This window comes from Penicillium oxalicum, chromosome II (genome assembly GCF_001723175.1).
Source record: "Penicillium oxalicum strain HP7-1 chromosome II, whole genome shotgun sequence".
Taxonomy (NCBI): Eukaryota; Fungi; Ascomycota; class Eurotiomycetes; order Eurotiales; family Aspergillaceae; genus Penicillium; species Penicillium oxalicum.
The window spans coordinates 3,177,628-3,198,909 of NC_064651.1; the positions used below are offsets into that span (position 1 = coordinate 3,177,628).

General features: G+C 51.4%; 7 protein-coding genes across 7 annotated transcripts; 4 read left to right on the top strand and 3 right to left on the bottom strand.

The window, feature by feature from the left end:
- Positions 1–5,321: 5,321 nt before the first annotated feature.
- On the top strand, positions 5,322–6,752 carry POX_b02978 (uncharacterized protein; the record flags this gene model as incomplete). The annotated part of the gene is made up of 2 exons (XM_050111885.1): positions 5,322–5,333; positions 5,424–6,752. The coding sequence occupies 2 exons, from the start codon at positions 5,322–5,324 to the stop codon at positions 6,750–6,752; spliced, it is 1,341 nt and encodes a 446-aa protein (XP_049972231.1).
- A 1,133-nt stretch (positions 6,753–7,885) lies between these two features.
- On the top strand, positions 7,886–8,939 carry POX_b02979 (Eukaryotic translation initiation factor 3 subunit K; the record flags this gene model as incomplete). The annotated part of the gene is made up of 2 exons (XM_050111886.1): positions 7,886–8,052; positions 8,369–8,939. 2 exons carry the CDS (start codon positions 7,886–7,888, stop codon positions 8,937–8,939), a joined length of 738 nt encoding a protein of 245 aa, XP_049972232.1.
- Positions 8,940–9,767: 828 nt separating this feature from the next.
- On the top strand, positions 9,768–10,707 carry POX_b02980 (uncharacterized protein; the record flags this gene model as incomplete). The annotated part of the gene is made up of 3 exons (XM_050111887.1): positions 9,768–9,815; positions 9,877–10,164; positions 10,246–10,707. The coding sequence occupies 3 exons, from the start codon at positions 9,768–9,770 to the stop codon at positions 10,705–10,707; spliced, it is 798 nt and encodes a 265-aa protein (XP_049972233.1).
- A 273-nt stretch (positions 10,708–10,980) lies between these two features.
- POX_b02981 (uncharacterized protein) lies at positions 10,981–12,643 on the bottom strand (the record flags this gene model as incomplete). Its single annotated transcript, XM_050111888.1, has 3 exons — positions 10,981–12,168; positions 12,258–12,406; positions 12,469–12,643. The coding sequence occupies 3 exons, from the start codon at positions 12,641–12,643 to the stop codon at positions 10,981–10,983; spliced, it is 1,512 nt and encodes a 503-aa protein (XP_049972234.1).
- A 26-nt stretch (positions 12,644–12,669) lies between these two features.
- POX_b02982 (uncharacterized protein) lies at positions 12,670–14,406 on the top strand (the record flags this gene model as incomplete). The annotated part of the gene is made up of 2 exons (XM_050111889.1): positions 12,670–12,814; positions 12,911–14,406. 2 exons carry the CDS (start codon positions 12,670–12,672, stop codon positions 14,404–14,406), a joined length of 1,641 nt encoding a protein of 546 aa, XP_049972235.1.
- Positions 14,407–15,103: 697 nt separating this feature from the next.
- On the bottom strand, positions 15,104–16,120 carry POX_b02983 (Allergen; the record flags this gene model as incomplete). The annotated part of the gene is made up of 1 exon (XM_050111890.1): positions 15,104–16,120. One exon carries the CDS (start codon positions 16,118–16,120, stop codon positions 15,104–15,106), a length of 1,017 nt encoding a protein of 338 aa, XP_049972236.1.
- Positions 16,121–18,455: 2,335 nt separating this feature from the next.
- On the bottom strand, positions 18,456–21,096 carry POX_b02984 (Polynucleotide 5'-hydroxyl-kinase grc3; the record flags this gene model as incomplete). Its single annotated transcript, XM_050111891.1, has 4 exons — positions 18,456–20,039; positions 20,099–20,410; positions 20,465–21,003; positions 21,063–21,096. The coding sequence occupies 4 exons, from the start codon at positions 21,094–21,096 to the stop codon at positions 18,456–18,458; spliced, it is 2,469 nt and encodes an 822-aa protein (XP_049972237.1).
- Between the last annotated feature and the right edge of the window lie 186 nt (positions 21,097–21,282).

The window sequence follows — 21,282 nt, forward strand, 5'->3', positions numbered from 1 at the left end:
TAAGTTCAACGTGTTGCAAGAAGAGAATTTGGTCATGGGGCTACACGTACGTGGGAAAACCCAAAGGATACATTCGTTTTCAACTGTAGGTGGAATTACAGCTCTGTTTGGGTGCGAGTATCGAACATATTTCGAATTGATGATGCTGTACATTTGATTATACGTGACACATTGAACCAGAGCAAGCAATGGAGGCGAAAGCTGCGCACTCATCTGCTTGAATTGCCAAATATTCCCCATCAGAGAATTAGAGACCCAAGCAAATGATGCCCGACTCGTCTTGATGAATTTACTGGTTTGTCAGTATCGGCGGAGGAAAATGATCAAGATAAATCTTCTGAAAGGAGTCGCACGAGGCTTCCTTCCTTTTTGACGGCTAATAGCCACATCGGAGAAGAACAGTGGAGTCCCGTCGGGGCTCCCGCCAACCGCTCGCTACCTGCGGAAGAGAACAACCATCAAGTGACAGCGTCTCTGCTGATTTGATGATATATGCCGCGAGGAAAGAGATTATGAATACAACATTCTTGTGGTGGGGGAAATGCTGCTGGTCCTTCTTTTTAATATCATTAGTAGTGCTAAATTGACTGGAAATGCCAGTAAATGATGTCTATTCTATTGAAGAATGTAAGAGCTCAAGGTAATAGTTTGTCTACACAATGCATATACTGGACTCGAAACAAAAGTATTCGGGCGGCAAAGCCTCGGGCGTAAGTAAGAGCAATCATGGGAAGCAGAAGTGAAGGCGGTCTCAAACCAAACAGCCTCATTTTATCTACACGGTAGGACTAATTTCAGTCTCAAACAACCAAGAGACAACGTTGCGCTCATGACTGAGGAGCAGGAAAATGGCATTCATCCTGAATGTTCAGAATGCCCACTTAGTTCTGGCAAGGCTGTTCAGCTGGCGCGGATCTATTCCATTCACGTCCCCCTCTCACTCGGACAGAACTCCGCGCGCGTGCAAAACACTGCAGTTCACATACATCAAGACCGGACTAAAGCCGCCAGGATGAAGAAATGCATCATCACCCTCTGAATGGAGTTCCCTTGTGTCAAACAGAATGACCAGCTTGGGATAAGGACCGTTACCCGAAGGGTTTAGGATAAGGTTTCAACTGTGGATTGACGAATTTACGCAAGAGTCCAGAACGTATCAATGTACTCTAGGGCCAAGGGGTGCTACTGTCCCGGTGACAGGAACCGCGCTGGAATCCTCTTCGCGGGCCCAGCCTTGAAGCCAAGGCATGTGGAGAACAGTCATCACGAGCGCGAAGTCAAGAGGAAATTAAATCTGCCACTTTGGCTGTCTCGTCCGTATTGACTGGTTTCCTGATTAGTGCTCTGTGGCCGACAGTCCTGTTGAGAATCCCGGCTATTTGTGGGTGTCTGTCAAGCAAGTTTAGGCAAAGAATGGAGGTCGCTCGGCCATGGTGGGTAATGGGTATACCCACTGCTACCCGGCCGTCAACGTGGAGTGCGAAGGCTAAAATCCAGTTTCGCAACGACAAGCAATCCCGGCCAAAAGTGAGAATCAGAGAAGCCATGTGGTCGTGGTTGAGAGTGGGTCAATCAAGAAGGATGATACTTGACCCCAGTCGAGAGAGCATGAAATGCACGGCCATTTCCATTTCAATGCCTCCACCGAAGGTACTTGTCAAGGAGACTGGCAAGCGAGAAAACTTGCAACGGAAGAACTTGGGACGGCCACAGCCTGTTAAAAAAATGTAATGAGGGAACGAAAAGCATGGGATGAGATTCCCATAGCCTCAGCAGCTGTAAATATTGCCGGTAAGATTGAGCCAGGACGATACACAACCTCAACTGTGTGCGGCAATCTGTTGAGTATCTGCAGTTATGGCATGCAGCGGCCTCATAATGGGTCTCCTCAGCGAGAACACCCATGGGCCCCGCAAGCTGTACACTTTTGATCTATCTTTTCCCCTTTTCCTAAGGTGGTTCTTCTCAGCACAGCACATCCTGTTGAAGGCTGGGAGGCCCATGACGTATCTACTCGCTGATTCGAACAGGACCGGATAACATCATCATTGCTACGGTGGGCTGTGACCTATGAAGGTAGTGTGCTCTGACTTTCGGGCAGCAGTACCTCGCTCTGAACCGAATCGATTCTCGACTTCTCACAAACCAAAGTCTGGATGACCATGAACCGGCGTCGGAAGATGACAAAACGCCGCGCAGCTCAGTCGATTACCGGCGTTACTCCATGACTTTTCTAGGCTACAGGGTTAGCTCCCCCTGGAAGTTGGCTCCACTGCCGGGATGACACCAGTCCACCGGTGCCAAACAAACTAGTCTCCTCCACCCTCTCTGCTTCGTGTGGTGCGGCCACTCATTGGGCCACAACGCAATTAATCTCTGAAACGAACTTTGGGCTGTGGTGGGCTCCCAATGAATCATGTGGAGGGGAATTCCGATTGGTGTGAAAAATCCTGGGTGAAAAATGAATATCGAGACAGAAAGGAAGGAGAGATCGGAAACTCAGGGTCAGATGGACAAGGGTCAACACGGTCGAGTCCAAGTTGAGTGGCTCTCTCCGAGTATGCAATGACAGAGCAATGTTGTTCAGCAAAAGGCGAACATGTGAATTCTGGAGTATATTCGCAGCTGACGATGCAGTTCTCGAGGCTACAAGGGGGGACCACAGAGGATTGTGCTCTTATCGACAGATGCAAGGAGAAGATCAGTCCAAAAGAAAAAAAAAGTAAAGAATGTGATTTGCCGACCAAACCCCGATATCTAGTAGAGGATCCGACAGGGCTGGAGGTGGTCCTTTTACTGGCTTGGGCCCTTTTCCTTTTTCTTTCTTTCTTTCTTTTCATTTCTTTTTTTTGACTCGGCTCGATCAGAACTACAGTATGTCCAATTGTACACAGTATGGAAGGAGGCTGCAAATCCTGCACGATGATGGTCAAGCGACCGACCGGGACGAAGAATACGAAGCCTCGGCTCGTACAGCAGCACCGCATCTACAGTATTCGTAGGTACTTTCGTACAATTGTCATCGTCCGCGGAAGTACTTGTATTTTCGTCTCTTAGGATTCCAGTCAACGTAATTCTCACTGTTAGATTTCTTTGCACCCTGGTCTGGACCCTGGAGAGTACGTAGAAGGCAGTGTGGCTGGTCGGGTCCCGAGTCACATCCTCCATGGGGTCAGACGCTCCCTAGTCCTACGAGGACTGACGTGACGTGAGTGTCTCCATGTCTGTATCTCGCAGTGCAGCTTCCGAGCCCACGGATAGCCGCCGAAACCTCGAGTCTTGAATCTTGAGCTCCCGTATATGTGTATCTGCAGAGGTCAAAGCGAGCAGTTCCGTCACTGCCTCGTTGTAAACTTCATGTTTGTTTGTCCTTCTTCCATCGTGCCCTTCTCCAAGACAACCACCAAAAAAAAAAAAGGGCGCATGTGGTCCCGAGTCCCACCATACGCCGTGCTAGTAACGACGACCCACTATCGGGAGAGAATCCAGCGTTACGGTACAGTCGAGAGATTCCGAAAAGGAAAAGAATGGGTGGAGCAGTGGAGCAACGAACTATTCTATCCGGCTTCCATGCCTTCTATTCGTTCCATCATTATTAAGCCTTGGAGGGTTTGGGAAAAAAAAAGTGATTTGAGACGGCTAGCATTGCAAACGTAAGTGCACAGAGGTCAGGTCCGCCATCGCCACACCACTACACGATCACATGAGTACAGGTACTGGGTACGGTATAAATGGGTCGAGTACACATCGTTATACACGTATGCCCGGGAATGACTACAGATCTGGAACGAGTGAAATGTTTGCGACGCCGCAGTCAAGTCTCTCAGTACGTGCGAGCCCTCTTCCGCCACAGGCCTATCACTGTACCATTTTCACGAGGACCAGTTGCGGTGTGTACAACAATGGCCGACAGATCCGTCAGCTGATATGTAAAATGTACTATGTAGGGATGGGACCCAAGGATTGCAAGAATAAGCCCCTTTCATCCGGGAGGGCGTGACGGACCATGACATGATTATTGTTCGCCCGAACTCTGGCTGTTTCCATTAGATCAACGAGGGACAGAGCGCGCGACCAGAAGATTGAAACCGAACCGTCCATGAACCAGGAGCTTGGAAGTTCTTCGACGGGAAGACTGGGAGGGATAGTCCGTCCTCCGTCATAATGTGATCGATTTGACATCTCAGAAAACACCCTCCGGAATTTAGACAGCTTATCCATGTCTTGCTCTGCAGACATGTGCTGACACGAGTCCAATCATCGGTATTTATCCGCACGATGACCTCGGTGGACAAAGAGACTCGAAACGCCCTGAGGACGCCCTGCCGCCGCGGGCCGTGGCAAAAGGACTGAAGGACCGCCGCTCCATGTTTCTCTGTACGGCCCGACATGTATCCGTACGTATGACTGCAAACTCAAATCCAGTCAACTTTACAGTTATCGATGAGCTCGGTCACCTTGCGACCCTATCATGGACCTTGCATACTGAAGGCATGAGGCTCCTGTACAGCAGTCGGATGAAGATGGAACTACGTGCTGACACTTTACTACTTCGTGCGAGGAGGTTTACACTCGAATTTCAGCCAAGAAAATATAACCTCCTTGCCCAACCGGATGCGCGTCAGCGACGGTATGCGAGGACCCCCAAATGAAGGAGGGACTGGCCCTTTGTCGGTCAAGATTCCTTCCCAGCCTGGTGTCGACCGCCAGCAGATTGTTATCATGATACAAAGGAATATATCGACATTCTCTACGACTTCTCCTATGCTTAGTCGAATCTCAGCCAGTCGGACAGTATTCCTGTGGTTGTACCACCGTCTGTATTTTTTGTACAGTTCGTATTGAACTGAGAGGGTGCTAAGGCCTGGGACCAAAGTCTAGAACAGATGAAAGGGGAAATAAAAAAAGAAAAAAAAAGGGTTTCCCGGTTCATTGATGCCGATTGTGCAGAACAGAGTCGATCCACTCCCGGTCTCATCCTGATCTGGACGCTCAAACCGCGTGCTGTAACTTTCTGGCACTTTACTTTTCCTTTATATGCATCTCTCACTCCCATCCCCCTCCACACTACCCACGTCGTTTTTCCGGTCCCTCCGTGACCTTCCCTGCGATAAGTGGCCTCACTATCGTCCTTTCGGTCTTTCCACCACATCCCACCCTGCCGCTTGCTCTCAGCCTCCGAGCAAATGGGCCAGGGCCTTCGACTCTCATTCTGTCCCGAATCCTGCCCACTGCACTCCTCTTCGTGTCTGCACTTTTCAGCATGCGCCGCTGCGATGGTCTAGACAGTCTGCTTGGTTCTGCGTGATCAAGCCGAGACCATGGATTTTATCGTGAGTTGATCTTCTCGGTCTCCACCGGATCTGATGTCAACCACCAACCCGGAAATCACTAACGTGGACCATTCCGGGTATCGAACATAGCTGTCTCTGACGCACTTTTGCGAACTGCATGGCCCGACTTCTATCATCTGCTCCCAAGTTCTTCCGTTCGCCTGTGCACAATGCCATCCTGATTCCGAACCCACGGCTGAGTCCGCCCCTCACGACACACGCGGCCAAAGTTCGCCAAAGACATCCGGCCCCATTGGTGAACCCGCGGGATCCCGCTCCCCGAAGATCGAAGACCACCCTTACTTCCTTCGTCCCCAACAAGCGGCCTCTCCCGAAGAACGAGCCCAGCGCGTTGGCGGCGCGGACGGCAACACATGTGCGAGTTGTACCCTGTCGCTCCCCGAGGGAGTGAGCAAGCAGCTGCCAACAGGGGCTCCCGGAAGCCGCGATGCCCAGGGCACCAGCAACAGCAGTCCTGTTCTCCGCTCCCGCGAGATGGTCTATTCGTGCGGCAACTCCCACGCTGATGCTGATGATGACACTCCCGACTCTCATACGCACGCCTCCCCGCCGGACTCGTTGCGCTCCACCTCGGTCGCATCGGACACGTCCACCTCCTGCCATACTCATATCCTGACTTACCTGTCTCTCCGCGGCCCTCCGAACCCGACTGACTACTCCCTTCTTCGCCGATCCTCGATCCGCACACTGAGCTGCGAGCTCTTGCCCCGCGGCCTGTCGTCGGGTCCGCTCTGTTTTGGCGACGCTTTGGCCGGATACACCATCGCATACATTTTCCGCCTGCCCGACCCGATGGCGCGGGGAAAGCGACGCAGCTACGCCTTGATTGCGCTTGCTGGCAAAGACGCTGGACGAGCATTCCGTGCCTGCCCAATCATCTGGCGCGCATTTGGACGTATCGCGTCTGGAATTGTGAGTGCGGCTGAACGGTACCAGGAGGAAGAGAAAAAGCGCGAGGAATCAACCAGTGCGGCCGCACCATCTGGTGACCGACAGTACACCGCCGTCTCATCTTTCTTGACCGGCCGCGCGAGAGACCCTGGCGGACGAGTGCCCCGAGTGGGCCAGATTCGCGCTCGAAACTTGGCGGAGATTGTTGGCAACGAATACATCTTCGCTGAACTTCATGCCAACTTTGTCGCCCTGCTTCAGCAATTGGGAACCATGTTTGGAGGGGTGCCTATTTCTGAGGAGCGCTTCGTTTGCAGCACAGTCGGCGATGAAGAAAACGTTCTCCCTCACCAACATAATCCTCTTTCTCCTGACTCTGAACGTTTCAAAAAACGCCGATCTGTCGCCAAGTATGACGGGAATGACCTTGACATGGCAAAACTTGATATTACCCCGGGCCCTCAACCTATTCCGATTTCCCACCCTCGAAGGTCTGTCCTAGCGTAGGCGACCTTAATACTCCATATTGCCTCCCCTCCTTCATGTCCGTTTCCAGAGACCTATCGGCATCACTTCATTACTATTATCTGACTCACCAGCAACAAATGAGCCTTGGCTGCCCGCACCAATCATCGCGGAACCCTCTATATTTCCCTTCCCTACACTCCCCCCCCCCTTCCTCTCTGCTTCGGCTCTTTCGAGCTTCCCCGGCATCGCAATTGCCTCGCTCTCGATTTTGGCCATGCAATTTGTGCCGACTGATCGAGACTCATGGTTCCCTTTCACACACTTCCTCGCGCAAGACGCAGATTTGGGCATAGACGGCGTCTCCTAGATTCGGACTGGAGTTTATCTGCGTTTGACAATTTTTGTGCCCTCCCTTTTCTCTCATCGACATCCCTTTCGACGTTTTTCTCTTCTTCCCGGCGCGCTTTTGAATTTCATCGACTCAATCGTTTTTCCTGTAGCGCCCTTTTTCGAGTTTTGCGAGTTTCTTTTGTTTTGGTCGGTCTATGTGTGAATTCCGGGATATGCTCCATGTTTGAACGATAGCGATCGTGAGGTTCGCTAGCCATTTGTATCATACGCATTTTGTATTACTGATAAACACGAGCAATGATAGCCTGGCCTGAGGGCCTGGAGTTTAATGATTTTCTTTGAACCTTGGACGCTGTATTCTTTTTTTCATCTTCACCAAGATGTTCAGCGCTCGTATGACTCGCAGCCTGATGTGCGGCCTGGAACTTGACGGAGGGAGCCATTCGATTCGTGCTCGAACATTGACGTTGCCATGGTCATGTCAAAAAGTGGGGGCTCGAAGGTCGAGGGGTGACAACAATCAAACATTATCAAGCTACTGATAATTATCGTAGTCAGCCCCTGCCTGCTGAATTCATGGAGATAATCTATCAGAAGTAGACGAAGAATTTTTAAAACTCGCCATGTTCACGCTGCTCTTGAAGCACTCTTGAACTGGGATACAGTGTCTGAGGTTGATGATGGACGGACCGGATAAACTGCCCTTTTGTGGTTATTCCGGGCACTCGCGGGCCACAATCAAAAATCCCACCAAAAAGGCATCACCAGCATGATCAAAGCCCGACCCGCACACCACATCACCTCCAGATCCCTCCGTCAAGATGGTCGCCTTCGATAAGTGTGAGACTCGGCCAGCCAACATTGATGCCATCCTGAATGGCCTGGATCGCTACAACCCCGAGACCACCACCATCTTCCAAGATTATGTGACCCAGCAATGTGAGGACCGGTCATTCGATCTCTACGCCAACCTGGCACTGCTGAAGCTGTGAGTGCAGTCTTTGCGTGTTTTCTGCTCTGCTTTCTGTTCTCTTGAAAGAGAAAAAAAAACCACCATGGACGGAGAGACGATAGCTTTGCCTGCTGTGATGAATGATCTATTCTTACACGTTTCCTATTACCTGACACCTGTCGCGAATGGGCCTGTTGAGAATTCCAATCTTTCTGAAAGAGTTCGCAACGCATGGACGTTGTCTCGGCCAAGCTCTTGCTTACCAAGTCTCTTGTGCCCGTTTTGCTTATATATGGTCCCATTTTGTAACTCCATGGCTAATGTGCGCCTCCTCGGCTTTGTTTCCAAACAGTTACCAGTTCAACCCTCATCTCCAGCAGCCTGACACCGTCACCAACGTCCTCGTCAAGGCCCTGACTGTGTTCCCTTCGCCCGCCTTCTCCCTCTGCCTCGCCCTGCTTCCGGCCTACACCCAGCCCTTCCCCACCACCTCCGAGGCCCAGGCTGCCTCCCAGAACTCCGACTTTGTCGAGTCCGTCCAGAAGCTCTCCCACCTTTCTTCTCTCCTCGAGTCTGCCCAGTACACTCAGTTCTGGTCAACCCTCAACTCTGACGATCTCTACGCTGATCTCACCGCTGATGTTGCCGGCTTTGAGGAGTTGATCCGTATTCGCATTGCCGTCGAGGTCGGCAAGGCCTTCCGCTCCGTCAAGGCCGAGTCTCTCGAGCAGTGGCTCGACTTGCGCAGCCGCGATACCTTGACCAAGTTTGTTGCCGATGTGTGCAGCTGGAAGATTGAGGACGACGTTGTCCGCGTTCCCACCAACAAGGAGAACGAGGCCCGCAGCGAAGTCAAGAGCGAGCGCGTCGGTGTCGACATGTTTGGCCGCGTCATCCGCCGTGGCTTTGAGCAGCCCGCATGAGTTTTGGCGTCTTGTTGAATATCATCCGAGTTTCCTATGTTCTCTTCAACCCGCCGCAAACGCTTTTCCATCCCCTGAAATTGCGGAAGGGAAAATAAAAGGCGAATATTGCTTCCTTCTTTCGAAAAAAAAAAGAGACATGAGTTTCATGAATCCCTGATCTGTGATGATGGCGATAGATTTTCGCAAGGAGGAAGCCCCGCGGAGATGAGTCGGGATCTGGCGCAATCTGGCGTTTTTATTTCTCGATTGATTGACCTCCATGGTTATTGTGTTTTGACTGTTTACCATGTTTCGATGCTTTTCGAAACCCGATGAGTTTGATAGATGAAGAGAAGGGAGAAGATGGAGAAGGCGAGCGAGATTTGCAATGTTGATACCAAGGTATTTGATACCTCTGTCGAGCTGGCTTCAGGCATGTACTAGCCTGTCTCAAATGAACGAGACTTTGAACACCCACACCCAACCCTCTAGCTTTGCAGCGAAAAAAAGACTCATAGATCAATGCGTTTGTTTGTGTACATATAAGCGGCTTACACAATTATACAGCCAATTGTCATTACTATCGAAGGAAGCACAGTCACCAATGCCTTTGGGTGCATTGGTCAAGGATGAGGTCTTACCGCCTCCGCTACGACGATTGTCCGAGGAGGCTACGCTACGTACCTTCACTCTACGGGCTTCTTGCCCATGTATCGGAGACATGGTATATCTCTCTTTCAAAGCCCGGACTTTTCCACATCAAGGTGGAATAAAAAGCTATCTCTCCATTATCTTTAAAGCCCTCTCGCCTTCCCCTCCCCTCCACCCGTCTCCTCTATAAGGATAATGAACCCTTACGAAACCGACCCCTGGGAAATTCCCTCCAACCGACTTGTACGCGGATGTCTCCTTATACGGTCGATACTGCCCAAGGCCTGATGACTTCCGCGTTGAGCCCCACCACGTCAATTCCCAGACAGCAGCCTCCCTACGATACTGGGCCTCGGTTCTGAGTCTCTGCACCGAAGAGATCCGAATGTACCCTGCTGATGAAGGCGGGCGCGATGTCTTTGCTCTAGGTAGCGTGATCGTGAAGTCCAGCCATCTGCACGCGCGTAGGGAGAAAAGTCAAGGTGCAGAAATTGACTACTCATACACCGATGCAAATGAATCTCAAGCGATTGCTCTGGCAAAGACCGTTTTGAAAGATGTCAAAGTTCCAGAGAACTATTTTGCTGGCAAGGTATTTAGTAGACTTGGTGGTCTTTTTTTTCTCGACGTTGTTTATCGGGCAGGCTGTGACGATGGCTTACATGTTCTTTAGATCAACGGTCACCAGGTGCTGGTCCAGGAAAGACTTCCGGGTGTGGGGTTATGTGTCGCTTGGCCGTATCTGTCTCACAGCCAGAGGCAGTCGTATAAGGAACAGGCTAGGAAGATACTCTACCATCTTCACACTATCAAGCCTACTACGGAGGAACTTGGAGCTCGCACTCATGTGGTACCGGATCCTCATATACTCAGTACCAATAGTCGGATCAGTCCGTTGGAAGCGGATATTCTTTTTTCAGCTGGCCAGGATGATCCAGATATGAGCTTCATGCATAACGATGTTTCCCAGTCTAATTGCATTGTGAACAATGATACAACTGTTGGACTTATCGACTGGGAAATGGCTGGCTTTTTTGGCTGGAAGTCGGCTGGAGAAGTCCACCGTCGTATTAGAACTCCTCAACGAGAGCATTTATCAATGCCAATTTGTCGGACGAACAGCTTCAGGGTATGATGTATTGGTGCGATCTCTACGATGCGGGGGTGCTGGAGATTTGAGCGAGGAATATTCACTTGCTCGTGGATTAGATGCAGAATACATCATGAATAGAGGAAGTTGATGAAATGTCGCGGGTGGAAAGGCTGTCTCATCTTCGGCGCACTTTTCACAAGTCTCTATTTTTGATTTGTGACATGGGTATATACGTGAGAGCGATCTATTGCTGTTGCTGATACCTCCCCCCCCCCCTTATGGAGCATTCATTGACAATTGCCCCCCTCCACTTCTTCATTTCATCTCTTCCCATTGCACACCGGCCCATTCCTCACGCCAGCCAAGTTGCCCAATCTTCTCTGGTGCGCAGTCCTGTCCACAGACACCCACGATAATCGTGCCCCACTCCATGCCGGCGTCGCCCTCTCCGAGCCCAACACCCTCACGGCCATCTCCGAGCATAGAGATCGCGTGGGGTACCAATTGGACCTCGAACACTCGAGATGCACCGCAATACTCGCAAGGGGGCATACTGCCGCCCCCGACGGTCGTGACATGGCCGGCGCTGTGCTCTGGATGCAACCGCTTACCGACCTGGTCGTTGTAGGAAGAGAGAAGCGGGGTGCCCCGGTACTCGTAGCGAAGGACCTGCTCGGGATTGTGCGCAAGACGGGTCGAAAATTTCATGAATGCCTTATCCATTTCTGACTCGAACGTATCCTTCAGGTCGGCACCGCTTTCGCCACCGGCGCCTTCCTCTTCTTCCATGGGCTCCACGCTGACGTTCTCGGGGACCGTAGGTGTTGAAGGTCGTGACATGGTCTCGTATTCGGCATCAAGGTAGTACTTTTTGTAGGGTGCCGGGAAGGCAGATTGCGCTGGCCATGGAGCCTGAGCACCACTTGACTCGGGTGTCTGCTTGGTTGCGAAGCCGGAAGCACTGGTGGAGGCGGGTGAGGATATTCGGACCTTGTCGGCGAATGTTTCAGCAAGCGCATTTGGAGAGATCGTGGCAGGAGATTGGGCAGCGGGCGTCGCTGGCTTGGGCATCGCAAATGGATTGGCCCCCGCGGCCGCAGAGCTGGAACCAGGAGTGACCGAGAATGGATTCGCATTCGCAGATACACTGCTGGTCAACGAGGTCGCACCAAACAGACTGGCTCCCAGGTCCAGCTTGGGTTTTGGCGGTGCGACAGGCTCCGGGACTGTCTTGGAATGCTCCTGCGGCTGCTTCTTCTCCTGCGGCTGTGGCAGGGGTAGGCCGGGTAGACTGACCTTGCGAGTAGCCCGGTATGCCCGAATACTGCCCACCTTGCGGTTGCATGGTTTCCGAGGGCATCCAAATATGTACAGGCGGCGCTCGTTGTTGGGGAAGTGATCAGGCAGATCACCGTGCAATTCGAGAAGGAGAAGCATCGGGCTATTGCAGACTTTGCAGTTGGCATAGTCGCCGGGGGGTGGAGTATTCTCATCGATCCATGCCTACGATAAAGATTCAGTGATGCCGCGTTAGTAAATAAGCTCGCGATCTAAATGGGAGGGGGAGAGAAATAGGTAATTGCGCAACTTACGGGCCAGCCGCCCAAATGGCTGATAGTATCTTCTATGACATCCTCGTCGGCGTAACCCAGCAGCACATTGGTCTCGGTGAAATCCTCATCCGCACTCGAGTCACTGTCGTATGGATCCATGTCGAATTGGACAAGATTGCCGGGAGGATCTTTTAAATCGCTGGCGTGAGAGCTACGAAAAGAAAAAAAAAATCCCAGCTGTTCCCCTCACCTGAAAAATGCGATAAGCGATACGGCAGCGGCCCCACCGCATCGTAATCTGCCATGTGAACCTCCAAGTCGGTCAGGTATCGCAGAATCACCAAGTTTCGAGAGTCCAACAACTTTGATTCCTCCATATTCTCACCCCAGAACACACTGATTTTGTAAATTTCTGGGCGGTCCATCTGCAGGATTGGGTGCAGCCGTGGAGATGACACCTCTGTACTTTTCTCTGTCTAGAACATGGTTATTCTCCGTTGTGATTGCAAGCCTTCTCCACATATGCCAAGCAATTCAACCCCAGCAACCGCTCAACGCCGTCATCGATGCTCCTGCTAAGCGGGTTGCAATTATCGGTAGGCCTCCACCATCTTGACCGAGACCACTCAATATAGAGATACATCAAGGCATAGTGAGCCTTGCTCACGAAACATACTGAATTATCGTTGTAGGAGCCGGTGCTGGTGGCTCGTTTGCCGCGTATGAGCTTCGAAAGCTCGCCGACGAGACTGGGATAGCGCTCAACATCACTGTTTTTGAGCGTGAATCGTACATTGGTGGACGCTCCACCACAGTCAACGTGTTTGACGATGCGAAGCATCCCATTGAGCTGGGAGCTTCCATCTTTGTCCAGGTAAATCACAATTTGGTCAACGCCACACGGGATCTAGGTCTGTCGATGAACACCGCGAACTACAAACGTCCCCGAGAGGCCGCAGACTCAATCGGTATCTGGGACGGTAAGCAGTTTGTGTTCACTTTGAAAGACTCGTACAGTTGGTGGAATCTCGGCCGGCTTTTCTGGCGATACGGGCTGGCGCCTCTGCGAACGCAGAATCTCATGAAGAAGATTGTGGGCAAGTTTCTCCGTCTATACGAAGAACCTTTTTTCCCATTTCGGTCGCTGTCAGAAGCCACCGCGCTGGTGGAGCTTCTAGAGGCCACTTCAAGTACCGGAGATGAGTTTTTGAGCAAGAATCAAATCTCTTCTCAGTTCGCTCGGGAGATTATCCAAGCCAGCACCCGAGTCAACTACGGTCAGAATCTGCCATTGATGCACGGCTTGGAGACTATGGTCTGCATGGCGACAGATGGTGCTGTTTCCATTGACGGGGGAAATTGGCGAATCTTTGACGGCGCGATCAAGGCCGCAAGGGCTGATTGTAAGCTGAACACAACCGTAACGGGGATTACTCGAAATGAAGATGGCACCACTCGTGTCATCGCGCGCCAGGCCAATGGCCTTGGCTCTGTGGGATCCGTTGAGGAGATGGACTTTGACGAGCTCATCATTGCCGGACCATTACAGTATTCTGGCATCTCCATCACTCCACCGCTGGAGCACGTTCCTGATGAGATTCCCTACGTCAATCTGTATGTCACCTTGTTTGCATCACCTCACCGACTTTCTCCCAAGCGCTTTGGGCTTGTAGGAGAAAATGAGGTTGCGCCGGAAACAATCCTCACCACTCTTCCAGAAGGAGTGGATCTTGGGCAAAACCCGCATGGTGTTGGTCCCGCTCAATTCTGGAGCATCAGCACTCTCCAAACGGTGGAACATACAAAGATTGTGGATGGAAACGAAGTGACAGAGTTACATTATGTGTACAAAATCTTCTCACCCGAGCGTCCCACGGCCGAGTTTATTGCAGAAGTGCTCGGTATCGACAACCCAACAAGCACTAGCCTGCCGAACGGTTCCAATGCAAACACTACCATTGGTGATCTGCCCAGCTCAGAAATCAGCTGGTTCCATGAGAAATTTTGGAACCCGTACCCTCTTTTGTACCCAAGGGTAACCTTTGAAGAAATCAACCTTGCCCCCGGGCTCTGGTATACAAGCGGCATTGAGAGCTTCATCTCTACCATGGAGACCAGTGCTTTGATGGGCCGAAACGTTGCGAGACTGATTGCCAATTCTTGGAAGGAGCATGCTAGCTCTTCATAAATTACAGTCGTTTTATATACTCCTTTAAGGGAGTGCTGGTTTGTTCCTCTTCTACATTATTCAAATTATTTTTCCGTGGTCATGATACTACTGGAAATGTAGCTATATACATACCTACCTGCACCTTTTAAGACACCCTTGGACAGAATGGAAGATACCGGGCACTTCCCCTTGTTAAATCTTTGGTGGTCTACCTTCACTTTTCTTGAAGGCCGTCAGAATAGGTAGGTAGAAAGTCAACCCCTTCCACATCTTGGTCTCCCACCTTCGTAGTGGAGGGGTCCAGTGCCTATCCGGGTCCACTATACTTAATGGGAGATTAGGTACCTGTGTCTAAAGGAGTTGAATTCTCTATGCTTATGTTGCACTTGTCGTGTTTTTGACAGGGAGAGTGAATCTAAAACAATATGTGTATTGCGCCGCAGAAGCGAGATATAAGAGGACAACAGCGAAAAAAAAAATACAAACGTCTTGAATTGGGTTTTGTACAGTCACTTTAAAAGACCATGAAACATCTCAAGTGACGAAACAGTACAGTATAAAATGAATGAGAAGAAAAAAAAGTGATATATAGCACATAAAGATGGCAACAGTGTGCGAGAAGATAACAAGAAGGAAGAAGAAGATAAAAAAAAGAGGAGGAGAAAAAAAGCTACTGGCAAGGGAAATGGCATTGAGCCACTCGAGCCTTTGAGACCTAGTCACAATAGTCCAGGGTAACAGCCAGACGAACAGGACCAGCCAAAAGGTTGCCACCGATGCCACCCTCATCAGCGAGGACGGCAGTGTAAGCGTTGGCGACGACTTTGGCATTCTTGGAAATGGTAGAGCAAGTGCCGTCCTCAAGAACACTGCAAATCTTCATTCCTTGGATCTCCAGACCCGCATTCTGCGCTTGAATGATGGAAACATCGAACCCAGACCAGCCCGAGTTGATGGTGGAATCGAAATCGAATTCACCCCATGTAGCCGCATAGCTGCCCCAAGTATTCAAGGGAATGGAGCCCTTGGCCGCTGCAAAGCCACCCTGGGTGTTGGAGTCGAACGCGTAGTACTTGATGCCACCAGCTGGGAGAGTGAAGTTGTGGCAAGCCTTGCCATACCAACCATCCATCTTGCCGTCGGGTCCGATCTTGTTCCAGATCACAACCTCCAAGTCGTCGGCCTTGGATCCTTGGAATTGAATCACGTGCTTGTAGCGTTTCGCTTCAGATCCGGACACTTCAATGATATTGCTGCCGTAGGGGCTGCCGACATTGCCGACGTACGTATCGCCCGAGCCCGAATAACTGTTGCTTGGAGCACCAAAACCGTCAGTGCAGTACTTGTCGTTAGACGGGAGCGCGGTCCATTCGGTATGAGCAGCAGCCACAGTTGTCGAAGCAACCTCGACTGTAGAGGTTGACCAAGCAACGGCCGAAGCTGAGGATGAGCTCGAAGTGGGAATAGGATCGGCGCTTGCGATCGAGGTTGTCGTCAATGTAGTCAAAGTCGACAGAGGGACTGCCACGCGAATCACGTTTGCGATTGGTTCCAGCTCAGTCGAAGTTGGCACTGGTATCGGGCAGTCGTAGACTGTATTGGTGGTGGTGAGAGTGACCGTACTGGCAGCATTCTGGCGACGAAGGTGGCCTTCATGACGGTCTTTGTGGCCATGGCGCGCAGCGACGCTGGTGGTCCACACAGCCACCAAGACCAATGAGTCAAGACGCATGATTGCTAGAGATTATCGTAAAATAGTCGTGATTTGTTCCTGGCAGGAGCAACAGATGTGTATACACTCCACGACGGGATATTTGGACACCGTGGGTAATATCGAGTTGGTGTTTGAATAAAGAGCGACCTCGTACTTAAGGAGTGACACAGCGAAACGACGCTGGAAGTAGACGTAAAAAGAAGCAAGAAAGGAATGAGTACTGGACCCTGTCGATGCCAACACAAACCAAACCAAAGAGGAGAGAAATCTAGAAAGAAGAGAGCCGAGACAGAGGAGGAATCAGGGATGTAGTTATCAGCTTGAACCCGACTAGGGGACTCCGGTCATTTCCTTGCCCATTCGATTCAGCGCTTTTTCCAGCCCGCAGCATGTAGAACGGCCTAAGCTTGGGGGGTTTTGGTAAAAGCCTCTTCATTCGAACGGACATTTCCCAATTAGCCCTAATATCGACCTCGTTCTCGATCGTCGTATGGGGCGGCGGGTTGTGGGCTGCGGACTGGTCGAGGCGGGTTGGCTCATGCTGGCGCTTCCACAAACCAGCACCTCCGATGCAGGCGCTAACGATCTTAGTTGGACTTTGGTCATTTTGATATGCATATCGGTGTTGATGGTTGGCAGGTTCAAAATGGAGAAGAGCTGCCCCCTCCCTCTCCCCACCAAGTTGTCTCAGTATGGTGGATGCGGCCCGCCCGGAAGACGACACGGCGAACGTCCCTCACTGGACCCTGACAACTTTGATTTCAGCCTCCAAAGCCAGAAACCATCTTCGTGACTATCATTGCACTTCTGATAATGGGAATTGCTGAATGGCAACGAAGAGACAGTTTCTGCGAGACGGCACACAAATCGTGCCCGTAGTCACATCTCGTTGGAAAAGGGGTCTTCTTCTCCCGAACGACCGTACTAAAGGGACTAATGCACTTGGCATGTCACTCTGGAAATTTAGTGCCATGCATGGCCCCAAATCGTCTCGACGGCCCCCTTCTCAGGACTCCCATCCAAAGATTCCACGCACCAGTGTTGTTAGTCTGGTAGCTCTGATACATTGGCGTGACCCGGTCGGGCGCGTACGCCGAAGGAAAATGGGCTCGGCGCATAGACTAGGCAGGGGGTTGACTGCAACTACTGGAGCACTCAAGGAACGAAGGGCGCTAAAGTAAATGAGAAGTAAATTTAGTTTCGTCCGCATGAGTCTGTCCTTCGCCTCTACTTGCTCCGGGAACATGCTCAGCGCCCACTTTTCGGTTGTTCCTGAGTCAGGGCTCGTCTTGTTCAGCCGGCGGAGGATGATGTGTCCAGGTCGCGAGGTTGGAGTTGCTCTCATGCCAGTCTCGATTGGCCTGAAAGGTCAAGGGACTTGACACAGAAGAAGAACTGATCTTCGACCGATGTACGCGGGTACTGGATGCCGCCAACGCGGAGGCCACGATGAGAGAGGCTCTTTTTTTTTTTTCGCATGGGCCATCTTATGGTCGACGCGGGAAACAATGCAACGGATAATAGCTTCTGCCCAGAGGTTCGAGGGTAAGATGCAGCTCGAATAAAACCGAAACGCATCCTTTGCCAGCCTGATAGACCCGGGAGAACAAGCGAAGACATTCTCGGGTCGAGCCATCGGGTACTCGCATTGGAGAGCTGCGACTCATCCTCCACCTGCTATCTGGCGCCATCCTCAATGGGGCCGTAGCTAGTGCAGTCTCACTGACGACTCATAACGAGGGCTCATTGACAAGGATTTGTTGCATTTGACCTCGCAACAGGGTCGACTGTGAATCGGTCAACTAGCGACTAAAATTAAAGTATCGTTGGCTTTCGGCACCACGCATGAGGACAGCAGCTTTAGGGACGATGTTAGCTCCCTGTAAATATTCATACACCGGGACTGAGCCTACGTTACCGAGCTCCACAGGGAAACAGCAGTGCCGTGACGAACACTCAGTGGGTTATTCAATCGTAGGGCAGTACAAGCGCCCGTGTAGCTCTGCAGTGTGTCTGTGGAAAGGCCGAGAACAGTTCCACGTTGAACCTCTGTTCTAACATTCCAGTCTCGTGACTGATCTCCAACCAATTTTCCGCCTGGTGCTGAGATTGATTACACCCTTCTACCAAAACTTACTCGAAGACTACAGTATATTGTGGCTTGAGTGTTCGAGTTTAGAGGTTGGTGATTTCTATAACCAATCTCGAGTCCATACAATTCTGGGAATTACTTTTGTTAACGGGTGGCTTCGGTCAAAGATGTAAATAGAAATAGATGTGGCTTCATATTAGCCCAAGTCGATGATGTGTACATGAATACCGTCATATTGATGATACATAGACTCTCACAGTTTCACCACTCTGTCTCACTTTCACTGGCCGGGTAAGCCTTCTTCCTCAGTTTCCAGAGCGACCTTTCACGTTGAGCTGCAGCTTCACGATGGCGGCGGCTGTTGTCTTCCACGACCGTCATCCACGGCACATTGCTAGCGCGCCGAACTCGCTTGTGGAGGACGTCCAATATCTTTGGATGCTTGTCCGAATCGGTCTCATCGGCCCGGAATTCCTTCTGGTAGCGTCGCTCGGCAGCCCGAGCCGCATAGTACTCTTCGCTGACAGCCCAGTTGGGGTTGTCAATTTGACCACGAACCAGGACCAGCTGATGGCCCTGCTCAAATGCGTCTTGCAGTCTCGAAGGAGGGATTGGCGTCGAAAGTTCCAATTGACGTGACGGGACATTGACGGATCGAATCAAAGCCAGACCCAGACAATTGGATGCGCTCGGACGGAGAGGCACGGATGTTCCAGCCCCCGTGTAAAGGTAAGGTAAGTCGTCCTCGGGGCTTCTGATAATGCCGTCGGTCGAATTATCCTTCAGGGAGCGAGATGCATGGTCTGAGTTATCTTGCATGTCAATGCCATTGGCCATATCGAGGTCTTCCTCCGCATACTCATCTTCCACGAGACGAGACTCTTGGGTCTGACAAGCAGAGCCCTCAATAGCCTTTCTTGACTCTACCGCAACAACTCCGACGACGGCCCCCTCCAAAACCTCCCGGAGCATTGCTGGTTCAATATGAGCCCCTAGGACCATGACGCCAAGGATACCTTGCTTCTCGCCAGCATAATTCACGATGATAGGCCGTGTGCGGGAGAGAGGCGTCCCTTGCCAGAGTGGGTTGGAAAGACCTCTTGGGTGTGACAAATGGAAGTAGGACTGTATTTGCATCGCGCGTAATTGAGCACTTGATCGGCTTACAAAGTCCGTAGGCTGAGATGGCAGGATAGTCAAAGGGACTCGAGCCTCGTTGGCTGCAACACTCAAGGGTTCGACCACCTCCGCAGGACCCTTTTCACTCATGTAGACAACATCAGATAGTCCGAGGGATCTGATCAGCCAAGTGGCAACTTCTAGCCCTTGACCAAAAATCCAGCCCGGATAGTTGACAATCAACGGGCATTGAGGATACTCTGTGAGCAATGACCGATACCTTTCCATTAAATCCATCACTGCCAGAGCATAATGGTCAGGGTCTTCTTTGGGCGAGGTGGCACCGATATAATGAGCTCGCAGGACCTCCCCATCGCGAGAATCGTCTAACGAGGGATGTGTAAAAGGAGGGCCGAAAAATGGCGTGCGCAGATGAGCGAGATACACTTGGCCCATAGTTGCGAATTCGGGCTGGCCGGGATCCAAGTCAAGGAATGCACAGCCATCGGAGTTGATAAACCCGTTCTCGACCTCTGGGGCAGGACTCAAGACGTGGTTAAGCAAGTAGCGGCTAAAAGTGGATTTCCCTGATGCTTTTGGACCGCATACCAGGACGCGCAACTGCCCTTGTTTGTGCGAAAGCGCTTTCATCGAGGCACTCCACTTCTTATCCAAATGCAGGGGACGTAGGTGTCGCTTGAAGGAGTCGTCTGCGGAGGTGTAAAGCTGTCGGGATGTCAGATATCAAACCCTTTGGAAACGGTGGCAGAATCTCGTCCACGTACCACTGAGAATGTCCTTCGCGAACCCGCAGAGGTACCTTTCAAGGTGAGTTTGTCTGCTGCCGTACTTTTCCCATTCCAAATTCTCTGGTAAAGTGGTGAAAGGTTTTGTAAGCGAGCAAGTCCGCTTTTGCAGGACTTGATTTCGACCTCTGCCTCGCCATGTACGCCGGTAACACATTTGATGACAGGCAAGGAGTGGGTTGAGGGGGCATACACTCGATATGCTCGAGAACAAGGATGTAATTTGGCGCCCATGAGGCTCACCAGTCCCCTCTTCACCCAAAGATCGTATTGACCTACCAGCGCCAGGTTCTGATAGTAAGGTCAGCGGGACGAACCCCGTAAGGGAGGCATTGCTCGGCTTACCATCTTTTCTTTGATCCGAACGCATATGGTATTGTTGTCAGCGTAGACAACGCTGCCATTATTAAGCCGAGCTTTGGAAAGAGGGAAATTTTGAAGCTCCTCTGGTGTTTCTGTGGGAGACTCGAACCCATCCGCATCTCCAATAACGGAGGTGACCCCATCTTCAGCTATTCCCTCACTATCCTCGAGGTGATCTTGGCCATCTTCCCCATACTCTTCCTGGAGCTGTGCCTCGTGCCTCTCGACTGCCACGGGAGATTGAGATCGGACTTGTTTGTGGGGTTGTGACCTCTTTTGACGGCCATCTTTTGTTGGCACGCTCGAGGGGGCCTCCCGCTTCGTCGACGACCTTGTTCGACGGCCTTTTGTTTCCTCCACGTCGACAGCGGCCTCTCGCTCATCATCTGATATTTTGGGTCTTTTCGCTGGTGGCCCGACTGGAATTTCAACAACCACCTGGGTCTTGGGAACGGGCGCCGCTTGCGCCTGTTGCTGCCGAGCTTTGCGCGCCGCAATGGCGCTCATGGCGCTGACAGGTGCTAGTAGCAAGGCATTAGACACATAATGAATGAGCCCTAGAGATTTGATGGGGATTTACCGGCAGCCTGTTGCTTCTCTGCTTTTCGTTTCATAATATTGTTGTGAGAATTGCTTTGAAAGCTAATTTTCGCAACGAAGCGCGGCGATAAAGCGCAGTGATGCAGCCGATAAGCAGAAAAGTTGCCGAGTGGCCCGTGCGCCCGCGGAGCAGAAAAAAAAGATCGGCCAAATTGTCCAACGCGGCGCTCGACGACGGTTCAGCAGACAACTTTGCCAAT